At 41.7% G+C, this 27,578-nt stretch overlaps 1 protein-coding gene and 2 non-coding genes across 3 annotated transcripts; 2 read left to right on the top strand and 1 right to left on the bottom strand.

The window, feature by feature from the left end:
• Positions 1-101: 101 nt before the first annotated feature.
• On the top strand, positions 102-27,530 carry garz (Sec7 domain-containing protein garz). Its single transcript, XM_076123989.1, has 30 exons — positions 102-631; positions 2,123-2,241; positions 2,549-2,657; positions 3,128-3,298; positions 4,163-4,271; positions 4,736-4,950; positions 5,285-5,462; positions 6,044-6,212; positions 6,449-7,078; positions 7,486-7,636; positions 8,064-8,263; positions 8,924-9,132; positions 9,567-9,732; positions 11,424-11,655; positions 14,406-14,554; positions 15,375-15,501; positions 15,844-15,968; positions 16,287-16,414; positions 17,013-17,232; positions 17,545-17,677; positions 18,019-18,134; positions 19,249-19,444; positions 19,802-19,926; positions 20,468-20,549; positions 20,722-20,807; positions 21,133-21,303; positions 22,992-23,162; positions 24,414-24,513; positions 24,802-25,166; positions 25,518-27,530. Exons 1-30 carry the CDS (start codon positions 331-333, stop codon positions 25,995-25,997), a joined length of 5,733 nt encoding a protein of 1,910 aa, XP_075980104.1. The 5' UTR covers positions 102-330; the 3' UTR covers positions 25,998-27,530.
• Positions 3,681-3,813, bottom strand: LOC142979664 (U11 spliceosomal RNA). The gene has a single exon (XR_012959836.1). It is a non-coding gene; the product is annotated as a U11 spliceosomal RNA (small nuclear RNA).
• On the top strand, positions 18,726-18,858 carry LOC142979663 (U11 spliceosomal RNA). The gene has a single exon (XR_012959835.1). It is a non-coding gene; the product is annotated as a U11 spliceosomal RNA (small nuclear RNA).
• Positions 27,531-27,578: the final 48 nt, after the last annotated feature.

The raw sequence follows: 27,578 nt of genomic DNA, 5'->3' as shown, positions 1-27,578 counted from the left end.
ACTAGGCTGAATCGAATGAACAGCTGTCAATTATTAAAAAAAACGTTGTTCACCTCTATTGTACTACCGCCATCTAGTGGTAAATAGCTACACTAAAATTCTGAAACGTCAACATGATCGTGATGGAATCTGCTAATCAAATTGTGAATTTTCATTGATTTTCGTTAATTTTACGCAAGAATTTGTGAATATTACTATTAAATTTATATAGTGAAGTGTGGCACCCCGTACGAGTGCTTCAAATATGTAGTTTACAATTATTTGCTCATATAAATATAGTTAACAAGGAGTTGTTGATGTTGACCAGTTTTAGTGAGATAAATTAGTAAAATGTCTCTACCGGGGAATGGAATCTTCGTCGTGCAGGGCGAGATGGCAATGCTCGTCACTGCTATGCGACGAAGTACACGATGGGGCTCACACTCGTTCCCTAACGAAGAATATGACGTGTTGATGCGTACTTTCCAAGATCTCAAGACTATCTTGAATCAAGTGGATGACCTGCGGCTGTTAGATCCCGCCACATACCTGAGCCCGTTCCTAGAAGTGATTAGGAGCAAGGAAACGACTGGCCCTGTCACTAGCCTTGCTCTGTCAGCTATACACAAGTTTTTATCCTATGGACTAATAGGTATGCTAAAGTTTCTTGTTTCTGGTCTTAAAAATCAGTTTTAGCAATTTTATTTTATGACCTTTGACATATTACCTATTAACTTGAACATAATATTACCAGTAAAAGAAACTTCTAGAAACTCTGATAATAGAATAGAAATAAATCTAATATGAATCTTTTACTTACTTACATGGGACAAGAATACACAACAATGTCTATAGGTAGCAACAGGTTTTTATACTTGCAGTAAACAGGAGCATTTAGGTACATAAACACCGGAAACCACCACTGACATGATAATATTCAGTGATAAGTGCCCATAAGATAATAATAATTAAATATTATTGACAATTACACATACATTAATTGCTTGAGATATGGAACAGATATTCCTCAATTCATTCATACTGCTTTATTTTTAATGATTCCTGTAGAAATTTTTGTTCTTTACAAAACTTTTTTGCCATCTAATGAGAGACAAATACCTAATTTAGTACTAAATATTTTTATTGATAATTTGAATATAGGTAATATGATGTTACCACTCTGTATTATGGATGTATGTTAAACCATACCAATTAACAGTATAATAATATCCATATTGTAATTACATATTCAGTATAAGTAAATCACTAACATATAAAGTTATTCAATATGACAATAAAAATAAGGAGTATTAATGTATGTTGCAATTCCCCAGTCATTTAAAAGAATTATTGTGAAATGTGAAAGTTTATAATTCACCACTAATAAGTCTCAGGTACAAACCAGTTTTACACAAGATAAGGACATTCTTACATTACCATTAAGCATGTTAATAACACATACATACATTTATTCACACATATGTACATACATTAATCCATAAAATTATGTTCCCATAAGGATAGTTAGAGACCAACAAACATCTCTTAGTATGATCCTTACAAACTTCCCATATATTGTATAGTTGCAAATAGATCACTCTTATTGTTTTGAAAATGAAATAATGACCTACCTCATAATACAGTGTGTGCTATTGTTATGTTTCTCACTATGTATGTTGTTTACATATATGTTTACATATATCTATGATTAGGTGCATATCATTAGTGTTATAAACAATAATCTCAGGTATTGATTTTGTATGCAATCTTAGCTTCAAGTACAATATTCTTATCTTTAATTTTGTTATTCATATGACTGATATAGAATCACCTAATTTTGTTTTAATATGGGATTATTTGTTACATTAATCTTTATGTATTGATCCTCTTCATTTCTCAATTATTATGGAATTTAGTGTCCCAATTTTTTTTCAGTACTCTGTAGCTTTTGTGATTACAGATCTTCATATTTTTGCATTTTAAATGCTCAGGGTGGGTAGGTGTGGGTATATTAAAAAGCAATCCTTTAGCCATTTATAATATCAGTCGAATGTTACAAAAGAAAAGATGTTGTAAAAATAATTTTGTACATAAATACTACTTAGTAAAATTTGTTAGTAACATGGTTATTATACTATTGCAGATCCCACACACCCAAGTGTGCCGGCTACAGTGGAGGACATAGCAGATGCAGTCACTCATGCAAGGTTTGTGGGCACAGACCACTCTTCAGATGGAGTTGTACTCATGAAGATATTACAGGTAATTATCTAATTATCAAAGTAAAATACATTTCTTTTTTATTTAGTAGCTTTGCCTGAGATTTCATCCACTTGGTTTGTAGTTACATTACTTACCAAATTATGAGAAATAGATTGTATTTCTACAGCTTTTGTGTTGGTGCATTAGCTATAAAATTTGTTCAGTCGTTTTTGAGTGATCGAGTAAAAATCATCCACATTTTCGTTTTTACATAATTTAATTATGAAGTTTACAGTAAGTTGTGTATATGTATGAATTAGTTTCATCATAGTCTATGTGTTGTCATAATGTTTCTTAATATTTGCAGGTACTACGCACATTGATGTTGAGTCCAGAAGGCGCCATGTTGACAGATGAGAGTGTCTGTGAGATTATGCTCAGCTGTTTCAGAATATGTTTTGAAACTAGACTTACAGGTACAAAATATTATTTATTTATTTAAATTTACACCTTTAAACACACACTCTACCGCACGTTCTTAGGAGCGTACAGTATTACGCGCGGGAAAGCAGCGCGGTCTTCGCTCGCGATTTTCTTCGCGGGCGCGCACAGATGAGCGCGGCGCGTGGTCTTTCCTTTCGTTGTTTCATGCGCGATAGCGTGTGTGCGTAAAGGTGGCTATTCAATCATGGTCATCAGGGAATAGCCTTTGCGAAGCAGTGGGAAAGAGAAGAGAATGCATGACTGCCCAAACAGTCTAACAAACTTTTTGCATTGCGAATTATTTTTTTTATCTAGTTTTTAAACGAAGTAACGTAATAATTTATTTAAACCAATCATAAAAAATAGAGCAACACACTTATTGTTTTTAACTTACAAAACAGAGACAATCTTTTATACTCAATTTACAACACTTTTTTAAATGAAACATATTTTAATCTTACAGAGTTGCTCCGCCGCAACGCCGAGCAGTGTCTCCGCGACATGACGCAGCTGATCTTCATGCGCCTGCCGCAGTTCCCGCCGGAGGACAACGCCGCCAGCTTCGCGTCCGTCGGCCTCTCGCTCAAGAAGAGAGACAAAACTACCAAGAAGAAAAGCGCTACTAGTGTTCATAGTAAGTTCTTTACGTAAGAAGATATCTATCTAGTCAGCCCGTTTTCACACACTTTTGAGTATAGGCCTCCTCCTCACCACGCCACTTTATACGGTACCAATGTTGTCCGACCATCTAGTTGGTGGCTTTTCTTGAGACCTTCGCCCATTCCAGATATACTTGCATGCATTAGTGTAGATGGAAAATTAAGATTTGGTTTGTAATATGTACGAAGGTTATGCAGGTTGTTTCATCTGCGATTTTTTTGTTAAATAACCTAACGTCTTTCCTCAGGATGCAACCCGATTATCAAAATTTTATCCACATTGGGCTAGATGTTTTGACAGAACGGATCATATATACGTTTAGTATGTCAATTGTTGTATATTGTGTATTCTGCAGAAGAGGCGCCGGTACATGTGGTAGCCAACAGCCTCTCTGACATAAAAATTCCGTGTTGAGTATGTGTTGATGACCATACTCCGCGCGCCGACATCATCAGCGCACGTGTCATACAAGAGACAAACACCCTTTTGACGCGAGCTCCGCGCGCCGCGCTATTTATACCTCCGTGCCGCGGCTAACGATAGCGCGAGCTACGAATATCTAACAACGCCATCTAGAGAGCTATGGTGTAAACTGTTACTTGTCCTTGAAGCTATGGTGTAAACATTTTTTTGGTTGAACAAGAAAGGATACAGGCATTCCAGAATCCTATATTTAGGCTCTTAAAGCCTACTTAAAGTTACCTTTGCTTTTGTTAGTCTCTAAATGATAAGTTGTTCAATGTGCTAATGTAAAAGTTGGTCAAAACTGGGATGTTTCCTTGAATATTCTCTCTCCCTAGTACCGTATGTATGTTAATAGTGTTATTTTCTTATCTAGGTACTAATTCTCTAGAGAGAAAGTCTTCCATGAGCGAGGCACCGAGCGCGGCCACCGCGGAGGTGACGGAAACAGACACTGATGCCAGTAAACCTGACATTGGACAGAGGTAAATTTTATATAACATTTGTTATAATACTTTTTATTATCTCTATAGGAAGGTTGTTTAAAAATTTGAAGTTTATTATACCCCCCTGGGATTAAATATTTGCGCGGTTATTGATGTGCCTTTTTTCATAAAATAATGATATTTTACTAAAAATTAAGATAAACTAGTTGAATAGTGAGTTAAGAGACTTCATGATCTTAAAGTTTAATGAAAATTAAAACTTTTTTTTTACCAATAACTTGTGGATCCGCGTAGGTTTGCTCAGTCAAAAGGTTTCGCCATTTACTTTAGTAGTTTCAGCCACTTTCTTATAAAAATCTTTCGCGTCATAGTACTAAAGACCTTTTGATTTGAAAATTGATTATAGGTTTAATTTAATGATTGAGTCTTCTAATTGTATCCACACTATCCACATCACAAATTCCTCCCGAACTTTCACCACTAAATCACATCTCTATCCACAGTCAAGACAAGAACCTACTAAACGAAGCAGAGATAACGATCGAGCCGGTAGAAGCAGTGAAGAGTCCGGTGAAGAAGCACGCGCGCCACTCGTCCATGGACCTGGCGGCCAGCGGGAACACCTCCATCACGCAGCTGCTGGAGAAGTGCGTCAGTGCTGACGCCACTGATGATGCTGAACATGGCGATATTAGTGACGACACTCATGCACAGCAAGGTATGTTAGAGATCTTTTTTTTGCATACATACATAATGAGTGCAGTGATAGCCGAATGGTATAAGTTGACACCTCCCACGCAAGTGGTGGCAGGTTCGAACCCGAGGCAACACACCAATGACAATTCGAAGTTATGTGTGTATTTGCTCCAACGGTGAAGGAAAACATTGTGAGGAAACCTTGCATGCCTAAAATTTGTTTAATACGTTTATTGAGGGCATGCAAAGTCCCCAACCCGCACTTAGCCAGCGTGGTGGACTCAGAGGTTAACCCCTTCCTCATTACAGGAGGACGTATGGTATATTTTAAAGATAACCCTTCTTATTGTCTGCAGAAGTCCCAGAACCAGAGAGCATAGAGGCAGTAGAGCCGGCCCCAGAGACGCTGGCAGACGGCGGCGACAAGGAGGCTCAGCCGGCCGAGTACGTAAACCACCGCGGCATTCGCTTCACGCCGCAAGAAGACGCCAATCTACAGCCTTATGGACTTGTGTGCGTTAGGGAACTGTTCAGGTACATTTTGATATAGTTTTATCATTTCGTTACAGATAATTTTGAAAAAAAATACTTTTAATATTAATATGTATACAATTAGTTTATCTAACTTTAAACAATAATAATTAAAACTATGCATTAAATTAATACATTTTGAAAATGTCTTTGAGAGGACAGCAGTTCTGCGATATTGTAAAATTACTGTTAACCTTATTGAAAATAAATCAAGTCTCTAGTATTAAGTTCCTCGCTTAAACAAAGAGCCGTTACATTGTTTTAGATACAGTGAAGTGTTTTGTTTTCACTTTTTATTTCTGATTCCCGTCGAATGGGAAACTTGATTTTGTTTATTTTGTTATAAGAATCTCAAATCAGATATTGCAGCTTCTGTATCTTCTTCTCAGTAACGTGACAGATTTGAGATTACCGCGTGGTACACAGCGGATTTACTGACCGAGCAAGATTGTGTGTACAAAATACATTGTTTAGATTAACTTGTAACGCCATACTAGTTTTTCTAAACTTTGCCTAATAGTTGTTATCAAAAATATTCCACGAAGAGCTCTTATATTAAAGCTAAATTGTCCCCTTGTCCTCAGGTTCCTGATCTCTCTCTGCAACCCACTAGACAGTCAGAACACATCAGGCATGGTGCACCTGGGTCTGTCCCTGGTCAGCACCGCCCTGGAGGTGGCCGCCGACCAGCTGGCCAAATACCCTTCACTGCTGTACCTGGTCAAAGACCCTCTTTGTAGGAATTTGTTGAGTGTAAGTAGTGAACTCAGTTAATTATGTATCAGCTTACCTTTACATGACAAGTTTGTTTTTTTGTGTGATAAAACTAATTTTTTAGTTGTACTTAGTGTCCGTTGTTTGAATGTTCGTAAAAGTCCCCGCGACACAAGAGCAATTCTTAGTGCGCCAGTTGCTTTTTCGTTAAAAAAATACAAATTGCCTAAATAATCTCATTATAATAGTTAACAAAACTTATTTTTTGTTCACAGCTACTAAGCACAGAAAGAATATCAATATTCGCGCTAGACCTTCAAGTATCCTTCCTTCTATTCGAGGCACTGCGCACTCACCTCAAATTTCAAATGGAAGCGTTCTTCAAGAAAATAATAGAAATAATATCAGCAGACACGACCAAAGCGATATACGAGCTGAAGGAAATACATCACCTAGCTTTAGAAAGCCTAGCTCAGATTTTCAGGATACCTGGATTATGTGCCGAATTGTACCTAAATTACGACTGTGATGTGTATTGTTTAAATATATTTGAAGAATTAGCTAAATTGTTATCCAAAAATGTTGTTTCTTCGACTGCTTATAATATTCATACTTTGTCTTTAGAGGCACTTATGACTATTATTGAAGCGATCGAAATGGGTTGTCAGGCTAAGGAAGTGAAGAGTGAGATGGAGATACCTAATGGGGAGGAAGAGAGAGAGAAAGATGTACGTGTAGGGCATATATCTTTGGAGTTAGGTGGTCTAGATGATGTGTCGGTCGTGTCTGATTTAGTTACGCATGATATTAGTCAGTATTTCGGCGGTGGACGGACTGGGAGACATAAACCGGCGTTGGATATACCCAGTGAGGCGGAGTTGGATAATATTAAGAATATGAAAAAGGTGAGTTTTTGATGATTTTATAGACTTTTTTATTGGTCTTTTGACAATATTTTTATTCTTAAAGAATTATATTGTTATAATGTTTCAATGAGTGTTAACGCAATAACTTATTTTCTAAAAAAAATGGCAAATCTTCATATCTGCGTTGTATTTATTTACTATCGCATTATTTTATGAAAATGTAGGGTTACTAAAGCGCCAGTTACGATACTAAAAAGGTTCTCACAGATGTCCTATTATCAGTTTTTAATTCATTCATTATATTGGGAATATTTTACGCAAGCACAAGGCGATTTACCAGCCCTGTTTTTGTTAAGGACAGGCTTTAACGTTTAGACATGCCGATCCTTTATCATCTTCAACTGGCAAAATAATTTTCAAAAAATAATAAACAATCGTTTGTTCAGTGGGTGACTCAAGGCACGGAGCTGTTTAATCAGAAGCCGGAGCGCGGTATCGAGTTCCTGCAGGAGCACGGCGTACTGAGCACTCCGCTGGAGCCGCACCAAGTCGCCATGTTCCTCAGAGAGAACCCCGACCTAGACAAGAAGATGATTGGTGAGTTAAAAACTTAACTGTGTTTTTTTCGAAATCAGTACTTCCGTAAATTAGATTGTCCTAGGATCGAAAGGTTTTATTTGTTGAGTAAAATAAATGATTTGTACTTTTTCTTTGTTATTTATTTTGCTTTCGGCAGATTACTTTTAGTCACACGATTTTACCTTGTTCTACTGTCCATTGGTTTAATAGTTAATCGAAAACTTCTAAAAACACTTAGATCTATGATTCCTCAATACCCCCCACATTCTACGGCGTAAATTATATTAGGTATGACTTTCGCGGACTGTATGTATACGTGCTAAAAATATATGCTACCAGATTGTTTCAAGTTCCTCTCTTGGTATGAAACTGGTTGAAGCACACGTTTTAAACACTACTTTTATAATATGTACTGTGCCTAACTTGCTATTGGTGTGTGGTCCAGGCGAGTACATCTGCAAGCGCTCGTCCCGCGGCGAGGAGGACGGCGGGGGCCCGAGCGTGCTGGGCGCCTTCGCCGACAGCTTCGACTACGCGGGGCTGCGCATCGACCAGGCGCTGCGCCTCTACCTCGAGACCTTCCGCCTGCCCGGCGAGGCGCCGCTCATCTTCCTCGTCATGGAGCGCTTCGCCGAGCGCTGGCATGTATGTACCACATGAGATCTATGGTGTCGGTGTTGTTGCAACTAGCCATCGACTATTAATAAATAACTCGTCTGTACTGAGTCTATCTGTTGGAGACGCGCTCATAGCCAGTTGTGCTCACCGGTCCGTGACCGATCTGTGGGTTAAGCAACCGTTGGCGCGGCCATTCCATAGATGGGTGACCGCATAGTGGTATTTGAACTGAGCGTCTCCGTGCTTCGGAGGGCACGTAAAAAGTCGGTCCCGGTTGTTGTCAAATTAGATAACAGTCGTTAAGCCACGTCAAAGGCCTTTCGGGCGGCATGAATAACTTTGACATTAGGTTGACCACTAACCATACGATAGATAGATAGATAGATAGATCTGTTGGGATATTTTGTTATCCAGTGGCAGGTTCCAGTGATATTGCGACGGAAGACCGTGTGCGGTGTTCCCCGACTTTTACATAGTTCTATGGCATAATTATATGGTTCAGAAGTATTTTAGAAATGTCCACTAATCAGCCATGTAGTTCCGCAACTCTTAAACTAAAAGTCTACCAAGCTTTATATCATCTAAAGTTATTAATACCAAGTACAGAAACCACTCAAAATTAAGGATAATAGGGAAATGTACGAGTATACGAGGAAATACTTATAACAAAAATAATTTATATTTTAGAGCACAAACGGCGAACCATTCGCGAACACAGACGCGGCATTCCGTCTCGCTTACGCAGTGATAATGTTGAACATGGACCAGCACAACCACAACGCTAAGAAGCTCAACGTGCCCATGACGGTCGAGGACTTCGTCAAGAACCTGAGGGGCTGCAACGGTTCCGGAGACTTCGACCAAGCCATGCTGGAGGCGGTGTTCCATTCTATCAAGTTAGTATTACTATTATAGTCGGTCTTTTTTATTATTTTAAATAGGAAGGGTTTCATTCATTTAGTTTTAAATTCGTTTTGTGCATCTTTCGGAAAATCCTTTTTGAAAGTTATGTGTATATTTTTTTATTCTGCAAACTACTTTTATTGTTCATTCGCGTGAACATTCAGTGGACTATAGAGATTGTATCAAAATGAAAACTTAATATAAGTGAAATGACGCGGTACTGTGACGTCCGTGAGCCTAATGGGTCTACGTTACATACGCTTAACTATGTAATGATGAGTTGTATGTAGTCCAATATGCTCATTGCTCATTTATTGTTCCTGAATAGTGAAAAGATGACAGAGAAATACTTACTACTATTTTTTTTATCAACATTTACCTACCTGCTTTTACTCCTACGCACTTGTACCCATATATTTCCTCCCAGGAACGAGGAGATGGTGATGCCAGCCGAGCGTACGGGCGCGGTCCGCGACGCCTACCTGTGGCGCGTGCTGCAGCGCCGCGGCGCCGGCACCGCCGCCACGTACCGCGCCGTGCCGCCCGCCAACCCGCTACACTCACGGCTCTTTGCCGTCGTCTGTCCACCCACTGTACGTATACGTGCACGTGTAATTTGTATTAGTATGTGCTATTAATATCTATCATTTGTGTGGTGTTTCATGACATTGAAAGTATATTAGGTTTTTTAGGAGTCCTAGGATTGGCAAAGCTTTAGAAACGCTAGTCTATTAATTATGAAGAATATAAAATATGGTGTATATATAGTATTTTTGTCGTATTTTTCGACGTCTCTTTTCATATGTTTAACGATTATTTTGACCGTTATATATTTTTTTTCTTAATGCTTCTTGTATCTAATTGAATAAGAGTGAAGGTGTGCTTAAACGTGTTGTGCGTGTTTTTGATGCAGATGTACTAAAACATTTCTAGCGATTATTTGATGTATCAATACCGCATAGCGTCAATCTTGCCATGATATCTATACTTATAATAAATCTGTAGAGAGGTCAATTCTGTACATTGAATATGTAAAAAAAAACCAATGGGGGATGTTTATTAACGGATACTGATACCGAATCTGCAATTTATAATTTTCTTTTCTGTCTGTATGTTACGCTGTCACGTAAAAACTACCGGATAGAATGCACTGAAATTTGGTATATGCATAGAATAAGTAGTGGAGCAACTTATAGGATACTTTTTATCGCTTAAAATTTCAAAGATTTTTAGAAAATTGAAAAAATACGTAGAAGTCGTTTGAACCTGCGTTTCCCTAAAGAGACCATAGATGGCGTTGCAATCCATTTCACAACATTCGCATATAGTTAACGCGGCGCCGGTTGTATCGATACCTGCTGTTCGCACCAACCAATAGATAGCGTTATAGTCAGCAACACAGCATGTTTTTCCTAATTTATTTATTTTGATTGCTTCATTGTAAAAAAAATACCTTTGAAACAGGCTATACATTTATAAGATTTTCAAACAAAAATGTTGGTTTACGTGGGTCCGGTGCGGTCGGGATATCCTAGATGGCAAACCGAGTAATTTCGTTTGGTTGCATTAAGGAAATAAATTGGATAGCTATGAAACAGACTATGTGGTAAGTTTTAAAAATAAACAACGGATGATATATAAAAAATAATTACGGGTTACGCGGTTTCGGACGTATCATCGCAAGAATACATTATTACGCGTGTGAAGAGCTCCGGCGCAGATAGGTCTGTTTGTACCTATAATAATATTCTGAATCCAGACGGGTAAGCAATGGTCAGTCTATAATTAGGTATTATATTTTACACTGTAAACTGGTACGGATACAGACGAGAGCGGAAAAGAAGGTAACCACAGGAAATCAGGCCTGCCTGAGCCTGTGTCACATTGTGTGCTCTACGGGTCCCTTTCGTAAATAACCATTAGATGACAAAAGAGTTGTTAGCATTTTTATGTGTAGGTTTTCAATTCAATTCGCGTGCTCAAACGAATAAGCAACAGTACGAAATTCACGCGAGCAGAGCCGCACGGGTCAGGTAGTTTAAAATATTATAAAGGCACTCTCCCATTTTGATACTAACTGCACTCGTTTCACGACTACACTATGCGTAAAATCGTTACATCCCTAAAGGCTACACACGCACTACGCGCATAGCCGACAGTAACACATTACTACCGCTGTAATGCTAGGAACGAACTAACGTCGGCAAGCCGCGTAATCCGCTAGCACACCCCGGCGGCCTTAACAATATATTTGGACTACACTTAAGATAGCTATTCTCTCCAGGTAACAGCACTATCAGCAGCCTTCGAGCGTTCCCCGCCACCATCAGCCGAGGAGTTAGAGAGCAGTACAGCACTAGACAACGGCGCGGTGGCGGCGCGCGTGGGGCTGGAGCGCGTGGCGGCGCTGGTGGCGCGCCTGCCGCCCGACTGCATCACGCTGGACACGCTGCTGCTCACGCTGGCCAAGTTCACCGGCCTGCTGGCGCCGCAGTATGCTAACTACATCGCCATCGGTACGTGCAACTAACACACACAGTAACACAGTAACACAGCGCTGGACAACGGCGCGGTGGCGCGCCTGCCGCCCGACTGCATCACGCTGGACACGCTGCTGCTCACGCTGGCCAAGTTCACCGGCCTGCTGGCGCCGCAGTATGCTAACTACATCGCCATCGGTACGTGCAACTAACACACACAGTAACACAGTAACACAGCGCTGGACAACGGCGCGGTGGCGCGCCTGCCGCCCGACTGCATCACGCTGGACACGCTGCTGCTCACGCTGGCCAAGTTCACCGGCCTGCTGGCGCCGCAGTATGCTAACTACATCGCCATCGGTACGTGCAACTAACACACACAGTAACACAGTAACACAGCGCTGGACAACGGCGCGGTGGCGCGCCTGCCGCCCGACTGCATCACGCTGGACACGCTGCTGCTCACGCTGGCCAAGTTCACCGGCCTGCTGGCGCCGCAGTATGCTAACTACATCGCCATCGGTACGTGCAACTAACACACACAGTAACACAGTAACACAGCGCTGGACAACGGCGCGGTGGCGCGCCTGCCGCCCGACTGCATCACGCTGGACACGCTGCTGCTCACGCTGGCCAAGTTCACCGGCCTGCTGGCGCCGCAGTATGCTAACTACATCGCCATCGGTACGTGCAACTAACACACACAGTAACACAGTAACACAGCGCTGGACAACGGCGCGGTGGCGCGCCTGCCGCCCGACTGCATCACGCTGGACACGCTGCTGCTCACGCTGGCCAAGTTCACCGGCCTGCTGGCGCCGCAGTATGCTAACTACATCGCCATCGGTACGTGCAACTAACACACACAGTAACACAGTAACACAGCGCTGGACAACGGCGCGGTGGCGCGCCTGCCGCCCGACTGCATCACGCTGGACACGCTGCTGCTCACGCTGGCCAAGTTCACCGGCCTGCTGGCGCCGCAGTATGCTAACTACATCGCCATCGGTACGTGCAACTAACACACACAGTAACACAGTAACACAGCGCTGGACAACGGCGCGGTGGCGCGCCTGCCGCCCGACTGCATCACGCTGGACACGCTGCTGCTCACGCTGGCCAAGTTCACCGGCCTGCTGGCGCCGCAGTATGCTAACTACATCGCCATCGGTACGTGCAACTAACACACACAGTAACACAGTAACACAGCGCTGGACAACGGCGCGGTGGCGCGCCTGCCGCCCGACTGCATCACGCTGGACACGCTGCTGCTCACGCTGGCCAAGTTCACCGGCCTGCTGGCGCCGCAGTATGCTAACTACATCGCCATCGGTACGTGCAACTAACACACACAGTAACACAGTAACACAGCGCTGGACAACGGCGCGGTGGCGCGCCTGCCGCCCGACTGCATCACGCTGGACACGCTGCTGCTCACGCTGGCCAAGTTCACCGGCCTGCTGGCGCCGCAGTATGCTAACTACATCGCCATCGGTACGTGCAACTAACACACACAGTAACACAGTAACACAGCGCTGGACAACGGCGCGGTGGCGCGCCTGCCGCCCGACTGCATCACGCTGGACACGCTGCTGCTCACGCTGGCCAAGTTCACCGGCCTGCTGGCGCCGCAGTATGCTAACTACATCGCCATCGGTACGTGCAACTAACACACACAGTAACACAGTAACACAGCGCTGGACAACGGCGCGGTGGCGCGCCTGCCGCCCGACTGCATCACGCTGGACACGCTGCTGCTCACGCTGGCCAAGTTCACCGGCCTGCTGGCGCCGCAGTATGCTAACTACATCGCCATCGGTACGTGCAACTAACACACACAGTAACACAGTAACACAGCGCTGGACAACGGCGCGGTGGCGCGCCTGCCGCCCGACTGCATCACGCTGGACACGCTGCTGCTCACGCTGGCCAAGTTCACCGGCCTGCTGGCGCCGCAGTATGCTAACTACATCGCCATCGGTACGTGCAACTAACACACACAGTAACACAGTAACACAGCGCTGGACAACGGCGCGGTGGCGCGCCTGCCGCCCGACTGCATCACGCTGGACACGCTGCTGCTCACGCTGGCCAAGTTCACCGGCCTGCTGGCGCCGCAGTATGCTAACTACATCGCCATCGGTACGTGCAACTAACACACACAGTAACACAGTAACACAGCGCTGGACAACGGCGCGGTGGCGCGCCTGCCGCCCGACTGCATCACGCTGGACACGCTGCTGCTCACGCTGGCCAAGTTCACCGGCCTGCTGGCGCCGCAGTATGCTAACTACATCGCCATCGGTACGTGCAACTAACACACACAGTAACACAGTAACACAGCGCTGGACAACGGCGCGGTGGCGGCGCGCGTGGGGCTGGAGCGTGCAACTACTGTACAGCGTATACGTATACGCACTGTATACCAACGTTATAGTATGAAGTTTATACAGTATGGTAATAGAATCATTTTAATATTGGTGGAAATCCTTTAGATACCCGAATGAGTGAGTTAACAAAATTGATAGTATTGAAAAAATAAATTTTAATATTTTTATGCTAACAGAAAACAACACAAATTCTAATAGATTAATACGCTTTAATTGGATTTCAAACTGCATCGTTGAAAATAGTGAAAAATAGGCGTCATTTTCGAAACGAGGGAGGATCTTGTCTTAAAATTCTCACTACTTATACCAGGAGGGAAGAGAGTCCCAAGAACATCACATCATTGTAATATCCCTTAAATTATTCTTACTCACTTCCATTTGTCTTGTAAATTACAGGTGTAACACTGGGTCAGTCGACCAAAGCTCAGCTAGCGCTGCGGCGCGCATGCGCAGTGGCGGCCAGACACGCGGACTGCGTGAGAGACTCGTGGCGACATCTACTCGAGATCGTCAAGACTTTGTACATTGGAAGATTATTGCCTAAGGTAAAATAACAAAACCTTTATTTGTCTTTACGTTTGAACTGCTTGATTTAAGTTGTAGACGTGTTGTGTCATATAATTCACGTCATTACGTTCATACAAAACACATATTTTTTAACTAGCTGACTCGCGCAACTTCGCTTGCGTCACATTAGAGAGAATGGGTGAAATTATTCCCCGTTTTTGAATCATTTTTTACTGGTGGCTGGTCGTAGCATAATGATATATAGCCTATAGCCTTCCTCGATAAATGGGCTAGAATTTTTCAAATCGGACTATTAGTTCCTAAGATTAGCGCGTTCAAACAAACAAACAAACTCTTCAGCTTTATAATATTAGTATAGACTAGCTGACCCGCGCAACTTCGCTTGCGTCACCTAAGAGAATTGGTAAAAATGTTCACCGTTTTTGTAACATTTCTCGTTGCTACTCCGCTCCTAATGACCGTAGCGTGATGTTATATAGCCTAAAGCCTTCCTCGATAAATGGGCTATCTAACACTGAAAGAATTTTTCAAATCGGACCAGTAGTTCCTGAGATTAGCGCGTTCAAACAAACAAACAAACAAACAAACAAACTCTTCAGCTTTATAATAGTATATAATATAATAGTATAGTATAGATTTGCTTACCCCTGCGACTGTCATAATATCAACTACACAATACAGTGCTATAAAAAATTGTAAATAAGAAGCTTAAGAGAGTCTGTTTCTTTGATTAGACTTATTTTACTATAGTATGAATTAGGAAATTGCATGAAAAATCCGATTTAGGAAAAGTTGTACTTTTAGGCTTATAAATAAATATTGTTTTTGTTCTCTCAGTGCCTAATAGAAGCGGAAGATTACCTAGCGCCGAACGGTACAGTCTCTCTGATCAGAGAAGCGGCGCGCGGCTCGGAGGCCGGCCTGCTGTCTAGCTTGTATTCATACATCGCGTTGGGAGAATCTGGTACAGTATAGATTTAATAATAACTTTAATAAAACGTAATGTGATGTATTATTATGAGCTTGTTTAAACTATTAAAAGAACTGACCTGCGCAGTTTCAAATATCTGTCTTTTTGTAAAACATACATGGCTAAACAGTTTAACAGTTAACCATTTTTTATGAAATTTCCATTTTACATAGACACAGTTGGAAAACCAGATTTTTTTATGGTTACCTTATAGGCACGAGTGGTGCCGTGCGTTTCATCTAGTGCCTCTATAATTGGTCATATATCTAAATAAAACGAAATAACGGGAATACAAATAACAAAGTAATGTAATATTCTTTTTGTATGTATTTGCAGGTATGCGAGCACCGACCCCTCACGAGAAGAGCCTGATAGACGAGGCGACGGAGTGCGTGGCCAAGTGTAACCTGCCCGGACTACTCATTACTGAGACCAAGTTCCTACAGCTTGATAGTTTACAGGTACGAGTTGAAAACATTACTAACTCACATTACCACAATGATATATAATAATATAGAAAAGATTTGATTTAGATTTAAATCTCTAACTTTACCCTAAATCGGAATGAGTTTTAAGTCAGAAAGTCGTTACATAAAGAGTTTTTAAATCAAAGTAATTATTTTACAATAGAAACTTTCACTGGAAATGTTTAGTAAAAAAGTAAGTGCTTGAAGAAAATCACTGGCTAACATTAACCATAAACACTGTTTAATTTTTTGATATTTTATGGGACTGATCATTTTGGTATTGGTGTTTAATGCATTTTATCGTCGTTGCAGGAGTTAGTCCGCGCGATGGTAATAGTGGGCACTCCGCCGGACTCCGACAGTCTACAGCTCAACCCTCAGCTAGAAGACATTACTATATTCTTCCTAGAATTACTCGGACAAACACTCATACAAAACAGGTATATATTATATTAGCTGACCCGCGCAACTTTACTTGCGTCCAATAAGAGAGAATGGGTGAAATTTTCCCCGTTTTTGTAACATTTTTTACTGGTACTCTGCTCCTTTTGGTCGTAGCGTGATGATATAAAATATCCTTTTTTTTCACGAAAAATATTCTCAAATGTCCTTTCTCGGGTATCAAAGTATCTCCATACCAAATTACATTCAAATTGGGTTCAGTAGTTAAGGCGTGATTGAGTAGCAGACAGACAGACCGACAGACAGAGTTACTTTCGCATTTATAATATTATAGTATGGATTAAAATAAAATATTTGTAAAAGGTAATAAAAGTACTGCAGTAATAAGCTCATCATAAAGTTGTTGGAGGTCTCTCTTAAAATGTTTAATTATAAAATTCTCGCTTTTAAAATTCGCATTTTATTTGTAAAAGTTTGGATATATAAGTGTGTGTACGACGTTTCGTGATCGCACTGGCTACCGTGTCTGCAAGTAACGCAAGCAAGTGTTGATAGCGACATAGCCACCTAATATCTCTTTACTGCAAGAATTGATTGATTTATTTTAGTACTAATACAACATAATTCGTTCCCCAGAGACCGTCTCCTGTCAGTGTGGGAAGAAGCTCGTGCGCACATAGCGCGCGTGGTGCTGTGGGCGGCGGGGCGCGGCGCGGCGCTGCGGCGCTGCGTCACGGCGCTGCTGCGCACCGGCGCGCGCCTCATGCGCTGCGACGCGTGCGCCGCCACTGTGCTGCAACATCTCACGCTGCTGTTCCAACTACCTTATAAATTGTTCTACCAGCAGGCTGATGTGGTCAGTATTATACCGTAAAATGTCATCTATTTAATATAGGTTGCGAAATTTATAGATGTGGGGCGGTAGGCTAAATAGGAAAAACACATTGAATATTTAAAAATTTATGTACCACTGTGTTTTTCAGATTAAAAATAATACTGAAATACCTCTTAGACTTCCATTTATTATCGAAGTAATTTTATGTGTACATGGGGTGTAAAATCATATAAATGAATTATGGTTGGTATCTGCGTTCTTTTGCTTAATAGAAAAAAAAAACTAATTTGATGTATGTATAATAATGTATATGTATTGTTCTCCGTGGCGTAGATCTCGTGCGGCGTGTACGAGATCGTGAAGACGTCGGCACAGAACGTGCACAGCGCGCGCGACTGGGACGTGGTGTTCGCGCTGCTGTGTGCCGCCGGCGCCGGCGCCTGGCCGCTCGACGCGCACCAGTCCAGTATGTACACACCTTTACTTACTTAATTAATAATTCACCCATAACTATTTAAGCCTTACTACTCCACTGCTAAAAATCTTTACCTCAAAAAGCAAACGTAGCTTCAACACAAAACACATATTAAGTACATTTAAATACAAATTGCTAAAAAAACATCTTTATAATTCTTTACTTGTAATTTAACGTAGATATGTGTCGAACTACATAATTATTTTTCCTTTCACACTTAATTTTCGAAGACCAGGACTAGCTTAGTAAAATTACTAAAATTCTTGGGTGATGGCATTCTTATAAAAATAGACTATAAAAATGTAATGTTAAAAATATTTTTTTGTCTATAGGTCCCGCCGCGTCGAGTCGCTCTGAAGGTTCGGAGGACGAGAGTGAGAGACGACCGACCAGCGTGTCTTCTGAAAGCGAATTATCACATTCACCACAAACACAGGGTTGGATATTAGTAAGTTTTACTTCTTATTATTAAAATAATACTTTCTCGGAATAATACAGCTAACAGCATTAGTATCTGTCTACGGTTACATTATTACTGTCACATTTTATTGTGATTTTATGATTGAAAAATTAAGTTATTTGCTCATACTGTTATTGAAACTACAATAGAGAATGAAAATAATGAAATTAAAAAGTTGTGTTCAAACATTTTATTACTACGTACACACTGTAACATATTTTTGCACGCGACTGTCCATTTGCAGTCATATATTTTATTTCAAACCAATATTCTAATACTAAAATAGCATTATTGAATACTTTATATTATATCCTATCAAAAACAAATATTTATAAGTTTTACTATTCGAGACACGTTATTTAAAATCCTAACATATGAAAATCTGTCATTTTAGGCCACTTTTATTATATTTGGTGTCCGCAATACACCTAAGGCCAAATAAATGTATACTCCATAGTTTCAAGGACAAGTAACAGTTTACACCGTGGCTCTCTAGATGGCGTTGTTCGATATTCGTAGCTCGCGCTATCGTTAGCCGCGGCACGGAGGTATAAATAGCGCGGCGCGCGGAGCTCGCGTCAAAAGGGTGTTTGTCTCTTGTCTGACACGCGCGCTGATGATGTCGGCGCGCGGAGTATGGACATCAACACATACTCAACACGGAATTTTTATGTCAGAGAGGCTGTTGGCTACCACATGTACCGGCGCCTCTTCTGCAAGAATACACATAAAACTTGTAGCTAACATTAACATGTAGATGTTTATTACAATATGACGTAGTATTACTATTGGAATATGTTAAGATGATATTTATAAAGTGATTGAACATATGAAAAAAAAATAGTTGCTTACTATTTAAAGTTTACCAAAAAATTTGTCGAATTGAATTAGTTAAGTTCGATTTTTCATTTATTTTACTTGCATTGTACTATTCTTGATATTGTTTCTGATTAAAAATGTAGATTAAAAAATGCAATAAGATCTGATCAAAATATAAAACTCAATATTCTAGCCGTCAATGACTAGCAATCGCGTTCATTACAGCTAAGGCCCCAGAAGCCCGTATTTTGGTGTTCATGGTATCAATTTGTGTATATTCTAGGTAAAGAATTCCTCGGAGGTCCGCTCCCCGGAGGCGGAGGGCTCGGTGACGCTGCGCGCGCACCGCGCCAGCGCGCTGTCGCGCTGCGCCGAGGCGCTGGCGCTGGTGGTGCGCGACGTGGCGCACGTCACGCCCTACAACTGCCGCGCGGCCGTGCGCGCCGTCAGGATCTTCGCCAGTGCCACCTTACACCATGGTGAGTGGAAGGTTTAGGTGTTTAACAAGTTGCAAAACTCAGTGGTTATACTTAGACTTTTACTTACTTTTCTACTGACTTATTATGTGTATTTAAATAATTTCATTAATAATGTGATTATTTTATATGCCCGCAGAGCAATCTTCATAAACAAGTATTGTCTCAGTCAGTCTCTATGGAATCGTAATGACTAATACACTGTTAGCCATGCGATAATAGAAGTAAGAGATAAATAAGGATATTTATCGATAACTCTGATTCTTGTTGCCAAAACTTAATTAAGAATATTAAAAACTATTCATCATACAACCCTGTCCTAAACGAAATTCTATAAATATACTTTTAATTTTTATTCAGGCAAAAAGTCGAGCAAGTCTCGGTCAGGTCGCAAGTCCCGGCTGAGCTCCGGACGACGGCGGTATGACGACTCAAGCGACGAGGAAGTAGACACACTAGATCAATACCACATGGTCAGCATACAGGTAAATACACAACATCTCATAACTAACCTAGAAATATTTTTATACTTTTCATTTTCAGTTTCTAGTGGCCAGTTCGCGGCATATGAATAAGTATCAGTTAACTTACCGGCTAGATAAAATACGGTAGTTGCCTACCAAATCTGCTATTCTTTATCAAATGTCAAAAACACATTTTAGTATAGAAATATGACGTAGTGACGTCACTATTTCAGATTCTCGTAGATATCAAATGAGTGTCTAAAAAAATGTTTCAATCTGTAATAATTACAATTTCAACATTATTTACGAAAAAAGCTACATAGCTTGAGTATTTTAGATGAACCTTTTACGAGTACGAGTTCAATAATTTTTCGTTAACCCAAGCAACTACCCAATTATAGCATGTTTTGGATTTAATTGTCAAGATACCTTCAGATAAATTATCTAATACATAATAGATAACTTGTACGTTTAGAAAACGGGCCTTACTTTAAAAAGTTACCTTGAAAATGTTATTAGTTTAGTTTATAAATTGTTTGTATTAAAAATACGTTTGTTACAGCTACTAGATTTAATGCACACACTACACAGTCGTACGGCGCAAATCTTTAAATGGTGGCGAGATGAAGCCGACCAGGGACAAAGTTAGTATGAAAGCCTTTGGATTGTTAGCTTTGCTTTTAATCAAGCTCATAAAGGATGGAGGTTCCCAATTAAACTGTTTCATTTTTGAAATATGAATTTTAAAATTGTTCTTCTTCATTTGTGAAAAGAAAATGTACATCATTTATTAATGTTTTTTGTATTGTATTTTAGATGCTGAAGAATACGACTTATGGGAAGTGGCGTGGAAACCATTGCTTCAAGGAATCGCACAATTTTGTACAGATAGAAGAAAACAGGTAAGTTTACAATTTACTTTCACTCTATAAAAATGTGCAGGTATGGGTTATTATTATTGATTTTTCGTTTAGTGTTTTGTTTTTGTAAAATCACTCAGAATAACGCGTATTTTTACTCTTTCATGACTAATATTTTTATTTTCGATTCAATAACAATAAAAACTGAATTTTCAACCCACATAAACATATACGTAAAAACTTTATAAATATAACAGAATTATGAATTTTTTTACCTCACTTAACATAATTTTTGCGACGACTCTTCAGTATGTTCATTTAAAACACCCTCAATACCATATAGCTGTAATTATTCGTTATGTGTCAGGTGTCAAACAGCGCGATCGCGTACCTTCAGCGAGCGCTCCTCGTCCCAGGGCTGGCGGGCATGGGCGGCGGCGGCTGGGAGGCGTGCTTCCACTGCGTGCTGTTCCCGCTGCTCGAGCAACTGCCGCGACGAGCTGATGCCACGCTACGGGCTAATACTATCATGTGCAAGGTCAGATTTATACCCAGGATTGTTCCTGCTGCTGGACAACTGGTTGGGGAATTGCTATGTCGTTAAGAATGTGTTTGTGTTTACATTATAGTGTAGGGTTTTAAATAGGAATGCAAACCTTGGCGCGGTCATTCCATAAATGGGTGACCGCATAGTGGTATTTGAACAGGGCGTCTCCGTGCTTTAGAGGGCACGTAAAATGTTGGTCCCGGTTGTTGTCAATTAAAATAACAGTCGTTAAGCCACGTCAAAGGCCTTCGGGCGGCTTGAACAACTTTGACAGTAGGTTGACCACTAACCATACGACAAGAAGAAGAAGAATAGGAATGGTTTAATATTATTCTTGTTAATATTGTGTTAAATAATGGCAAGGTCATCTGTTAACTTTTTGATTACGTGTAAAATGTTTCTATAAGAAACGAATTAATGTTATTTCGAAGAAGAAGAAATATTGATGATAAAATACTGGATTTTTAGGTGTCTCGCCGCATCGATGTTGTCAAAAGGTCACAAGTGTGACCTAGGTGAAGGTGACGACCTTAGCTTAACTCAAGGTCACTATATAACTAAGGTCAAATTCAAGAGTAGGGACTATGATGCCTAGGTTATGACCTAGACTCATGCTTTGGCCATGAATTTGACCTTGAGCATGAGAATTCACGGTCAAGGTCACATGTACTTCAAGGCTAAGGTTAATTTAAGATCCTGTTAAATGTCACTTTATCGTGCATTTTTTTTTGAAAACACCTCCCGCAGTAAGAATTGCTCTTGTGGGGACTTTTACAAACATACAAACAACAGACCTTAGCACAACCAGACCCGGAACAATTATTTGTGGATCGAACAAATAATTGTTCCATGTGGGAATCGAACCCACGACCTCTCGACGCAATGGTAGCGGCATGGTGACCTTAACCACTGTGCCATAGAGGCAGTCACATAAATACAGGGTGTCGATTTAATTACCTGCACTTCTCCAACGTGGTGTAGTATTGATAGCATATAACATATTAGACGCAATTTTACATTTTTTATCTTTGCTATCCCGAGATAAAGTGAATAATAATTATCCTGAATTCCCACGAAATGCAATGGACTACCGCAGTGCATTGACCTAAGGGTGCGTCCACATCTGGCGAATATGCCGCGAATGGGCAGGTCGCGAACCGTTTGTGAGCTGCCCGCGAGCTGCGCTCGTGCGCCGCTCTTGCACCGCTCGTGCGCAGTTCGTTCGCCACCCAAGCGCCGTATGCGATCAGCGCGCGGGCGGCGCGCGGTCGGCACTAGTGTCGTCCAACAGCTTCGAAAGTAGCCAATAAAGCTTGGTGGAGGTAGCCAAGATGCCATCAATCGCACCATATCTGCGTATTCCCAGTTAGAAAACTGCTGCGACATTGTAAATAAGTGATTCACGATGCGCATGCGCAAGGATGACGAAGATGACGCGTCACCGACTGACTGAAGTAATTTTGCCTAGCGCACTTGAAATGTGGGGGACGTGTGTGTGGGGCGGAGGGGGTGCGGTACCCTGCGCATCCCTTACGCCCCGCGGCCACTCCTCGCTAATGGTTGAAGCGATGGTCGGCGCTAGAACCTACATGCTCTAATATGTCGTGGTCTGATCCACCTGCTAGAGGGATGCAGGTAGTTAAATCGCCACCCTGTTTAGTCATATTGTGTGTTTACAGGTGTTCCTGCAGCACCTGTCGGCCCTGTCCGGGCGGGCCACGTTCGGCGCCGTGTGGGCGCGCGTGCTGGACGTGCAGCGCGCGCTGCTGGCCGCGCCGCCTGACGACCCGCTCACCGAGGCCGCGCTCGAGTCGCTCAAGAACATGATCCTCGTCATGGACTCCGTGCGGGTGAGTACCACGACACTAGTCAGGCGGTGTGCCCGACGACCCGCTCACCGAGGCCGCGCTCGAGTCGCTCAAGAACATGATCCTCGTCATGGACTCCGTGCGGGTGAGTACCACGACACTAGTCAGGCGGTGTGCCCGACGACCCGCTCACCGAGGCCGCGCTCGAGTCGCTCAAGAACATGATCCTCGTCATGGACTCCGTGCGGGTGAGTACCACGACACTAGTCAGGCGGTGTGCCCGACGACCCGCTCACCGAGGCCGCGCTCGAGTCGCTCAAGAACATGATCCTCGTCATGGACTCCGTGCGGGTGAGTACCACGACACTAGTCAGGCGGTGTGCCCGACGACCCGCTCACCGAGGCCGCGCTCGAGTCGCTCAAGAACATGATCCTCGTCATGGACTCCGTGCGGGTGAGTACCACGACACTAGTCAGGCGGTGTGCCCGACGACCCGCTCACCGAGGCCGCGCTCGAGTCGCTCAAGAACATGATCCTCGTCATGGACTCCGTGCGGGTGAGTACCACGACACTAGTCAGGCGGTGTGCCCGACGACCCGCTCACCGAGGCCGCGCTCGAGTCGCTCAAGAACATGATCCTCGTCATGGACTCCGTGCGGGTGAGTACCACGACACTAGTCAGGCGGTGTGCCCGACGACCCGCTCACCGAGGCCGCGCTCGAGTCGCTCAAGAACATGATCCTCGTCATGGACTCCGTGCGGGTGAGTACCACGACACTAGTCAGGCGGTGTGCCCGACGACCCGCTCACCGAGGCCGCGCTCGAGTCGCTCAAGAACATGATCCTCGTCATGGACTCCGTGCGGGTGAGTACCACGACACTAGTCAGGCGGTGTGCCCGACGACCCGCTCACCGAGGCCGCGCTCGAGTCGCTCAAGAACATGATCCTCGTCATGGACTCCGTGCGGGTGAGTACCACGACACTAGTCAGGCGGTGTGCCCGACGACCCGCTCACCGAGGCCGCGCTCGAGTCGCTCAAGAACATGATCCTCGTCATGGACTCCGTGCGGGTGAGTACCACGACACTAGTCAGGCGGTGTGCCCGACGACCCGCTCACCGAGGCCTATCCCCTCCCCCCTCGTTTGGGAGGAGACCCTTGCTCTGCAGTGGGACAGTAATGGGTTAAAAAAAAAACAAATCCATTTGACTCTTATATACTCTAATTTATCGTGTACTGATTGTAAAAGTTCCAATGAATGTGTAATATACTATTTTTTCGGTATGTTATAGATATTCAGTAACGGCGAGGGCTACAACGAGCTGTGGTACATCACGTGGGACAAGATCAACGAGTTCCTGCCCACGCTCAAGGATGAGCTGTTCCCGCAAGGTAAATATACTCACCTTACTTATTTGTCCATACTTTAATTGTTAAATGTTGCGGTAGGTACTTTATATGAAAACCACACTTGCAGTTTGTACCCGTTGTATTGACGATACCAAACAGACGAGCCAATTTCTGTCAAAGAGTTTTATTTACTTTCATATAAGCTTTTTGATAGGCCATTTAGTAAATAAATATTAAATTCAAGTTTTTTACGAATGTATCTCATTAAGCGCATGGCATACTGTTCTTGTAAAACGGGATGAATTATAACATATTTTTTTTATATTCCAGTGAAAGACAACACAACCAAGCAACCGTCAAACCTGCCAATCCACATGCAGCCACAATTCCCAGCATCCTTACCAACCTTGGTGCCCGTTGGAGCCAACAGTACGCCAACCATTGTACCCGTTTCCTCTCCCCACCACCAATCACCCACCAACATTCCCCGCCCAATTCACGTGCAAACACAATCACCAATATTGGGGCAAACATTGGCGCATTCGCCCGTGAATATTGTTCAGACACCGCCGCTGGTGGCCAATACGCCAACGTTGGTGGCGCCTACGCCAATCAGCGGTATGGTGCCAATAAGGAATCCTTTGTACGATCAGGCAGGGTTGACTTCTTCTGTGTTACTACAGCCTTTGAATGAGGTAGGTGTATTTAGAAAATGTATAAAATAAATCTAGGATTTCTTACAATTGAAGCAAACCAATTCGCTATTTGCGCTATTCGCTGAATTTTCCGTGAACTCAAGCAATTAGTCTTAACACATTTTTGAACTTTTGTCTTTAAAAATGACATTGGAGTCCGTTTAATAGGCTGTTATCAACTTGGAAGCATGGTACGAACATGGTAGAACCTATTTTAGTATGTCATATAGGATCATAAAACCGATCTTTCAACTTGGTACCGGTCTATTTATACGCACCTAAGAACACCTTTAAATAAGATTGAACATTGTTAAATATTTTGTTACTAAAATATATTATTTTATGTTTCAGATGATATCAACACCAATAGGCATGTCAATGCAGTCTCAAATCCCGATCCTGTACCCACAGAGCACTGACTTAAGCCCTAGCACTCCACCGACCAGACCAGACCCTCGCATAGACCAACCACGGCCTGAACACATAAACGACATACACACAGAGAAAATCGAACAGAGTGAATTATATGCAGACTATATAACAAACCCTTACAATGAACTGAAAGATATTACTAAAGAAGCTACATTATATGATCCTGAAGACCCAAGACCGGCTGAACAAAATCCTCTACTCTCGGTCCTAGATAAGAAGTCTTACAGTGCGAATACGACACCTATGCATACGGTAAATAAAGCTCAATTTGGCTCAAGCGATAATGTGCGGCAAGAGTCGGGTATGTTTAACTTTTCGAGTTATTTCGGCGTTGTGAGTGAGACGGTCGCTCCTGGGTCTGAGGTGTTTGATACTTTGATGTCTACGCAAGAGGGATAGCTAGAGGACGCGGATGTTGGTACGTGGTTGTAGTCAGTTTTTATTGTAGTTGGACCAGATAGTTTTGATATTTGCATTCTGATGTCTTGTCAGAAAAATTTTGTTTTTGAGAATAGTTGACGGCTTGTGTTAGGTGCAAATCCTTGTTAACAGCGGATTATTCTGAACGACTGTAGAAGATGTTAGGCTTTAGAAATTGTAACGTTATTTTTATGTATTCACTTTTGAAAAAAGAGTAAAATACTGGTATTCAGCTGCATCAGCGAAAACTGGAAGCAAAACAAAAATTGAAAATAAAAAACGTTTAAACTGGGTTATAAATGTTATAAATTTTATTTACTTATTTATGCTCAATGCTTTAGAATAACACATAAGTCTGAAATGAGTCTATTGAATGTAAAATAAAATGTTAAAATAGTAATAAAAATAATGTATAACTTAACGCATTTTAAGGTAAAACGCGAACACGTATTTTACCTTAAAATGCGTGTTCGCGTTAATTCCCGTATTCTATTATACATTAAACATGCAACGCGATAGTCTAAAAGTTATGAGTAATAAAAAAATATGTCAAAATCTCTGGTCCAATTACTTTCTCTAGTTAGAAATAAAACTCCTTAAAAAAGTTTTAGTAAATCTTAACTATCCATTATGAACTCTATCACGTTGGTAATAAAGTCCACATTCACTATTTAGGGCTACTTATTACAGCTAGTATTGTGTTTGATATGTTTTAAGTGATTATTTAAATCGTTTTGTGATTATAATCGGCCTAATATACAAATGAATTTAGTTTGACTGTAGTTTACAATAGAGGGAGTTAAAAACCTACATCATATTTATTTCGAATTTAAGTATTTTTAGAAGAAGTGGGTACCTAGTAATTAAATCCGAGTTCTGTAATGGGATATTCTTGAAAGCTGAAGGTTTCTCATTATAGCCAACCTTAGAGATATTTTAGTGAGAAAAACATCAGTACTCTCAACATTTGTTGCAATATTTTTGTCAAATAATTTTAAATGTAAAAAAGCTCGCTATTCGTCTTGCAAATCTTGCATCTGCGCTGTATTTGAAATCATGTTGATAAATGATAAATGAATACTATTCGTATAATTCTTTCTCTAAAATATGGTCTTGTCTTATCTGTTCTTCGCAGTGTTACAAAAGTGTTTCAAGACAATATGTTTGGTTAAAATCAGTTCTGAATGTGTGTTGAATTTAATTATGAATCCTTTCCTCTATTGTTGACTACAGTCGCCATTTTAAAAACTGGGTACTATATTTATTTTAGAATTATTTTATTTATAACATTCCAGGCCGTTATATTTTTATATTTATTTTAGTTGTATTCGTTCCATGTTCACATCGTTTCATATTTGTAGTACATTGATGGACGGAGGGGAGGGGGGAGGCAAGCACGTGTAAATTATGTAATTATCCATGTTTCGTTTGTATAGAGAGTCAAATATATACTACTATTGAATCAGTGTAATATAATGTTTAACAATTTATTAATAAAATGTGTTTAACAAATTGTATTGTTTCATTTTGTGTTCTTAATGTTATTTACTTCGGTTTTTT

Source organism: Anticarsia gemmatalis, chromosome 16 (assembly GCF_050436995.1).
Source record: "Anticarsia gemmatalis isolate Benzon Research Colony breed Stoneville strain chromosome 16, ilAntGemm2 primary, whole genome shotgun sequence".
NCBI lineage: Eukaryota > Metazoa > Arthropoda > Insecta > Lepidoptera > Erebidae > Anticarsia > Anticarsia gemmatalis.
This window is presented reverse-complemented; position numbering and strand designations above follow the sequence as displayed.

What these genes read in the sequence shown, in the direction of transcription:
- garz (XM_076123989.1), top strand. Translation starts at nt 331, where the DNA reads ATGTCTCTACCGGGGAATGGAATCTTCGTCGTGCAGGGCGAGATGGCA. An exon ending in CATCGCGTTGGGAGAATCTG is followed by an intron (nt 15,502 to 15,843) that starts GTACAGTATAGA and finishes ATGTATTTGCAG; the next exon opens with GTATGCGAGCACCGACCCCT. An exon ending in CAGTGCCACCTTACACCATG is followed by an intron (nt 19,445 to 19,801) that starts GTGAGTGGAAGG and finishes ATTTTTATTCAG; the next exon opens with GCAAAAAGTCGAGCAAGTCT.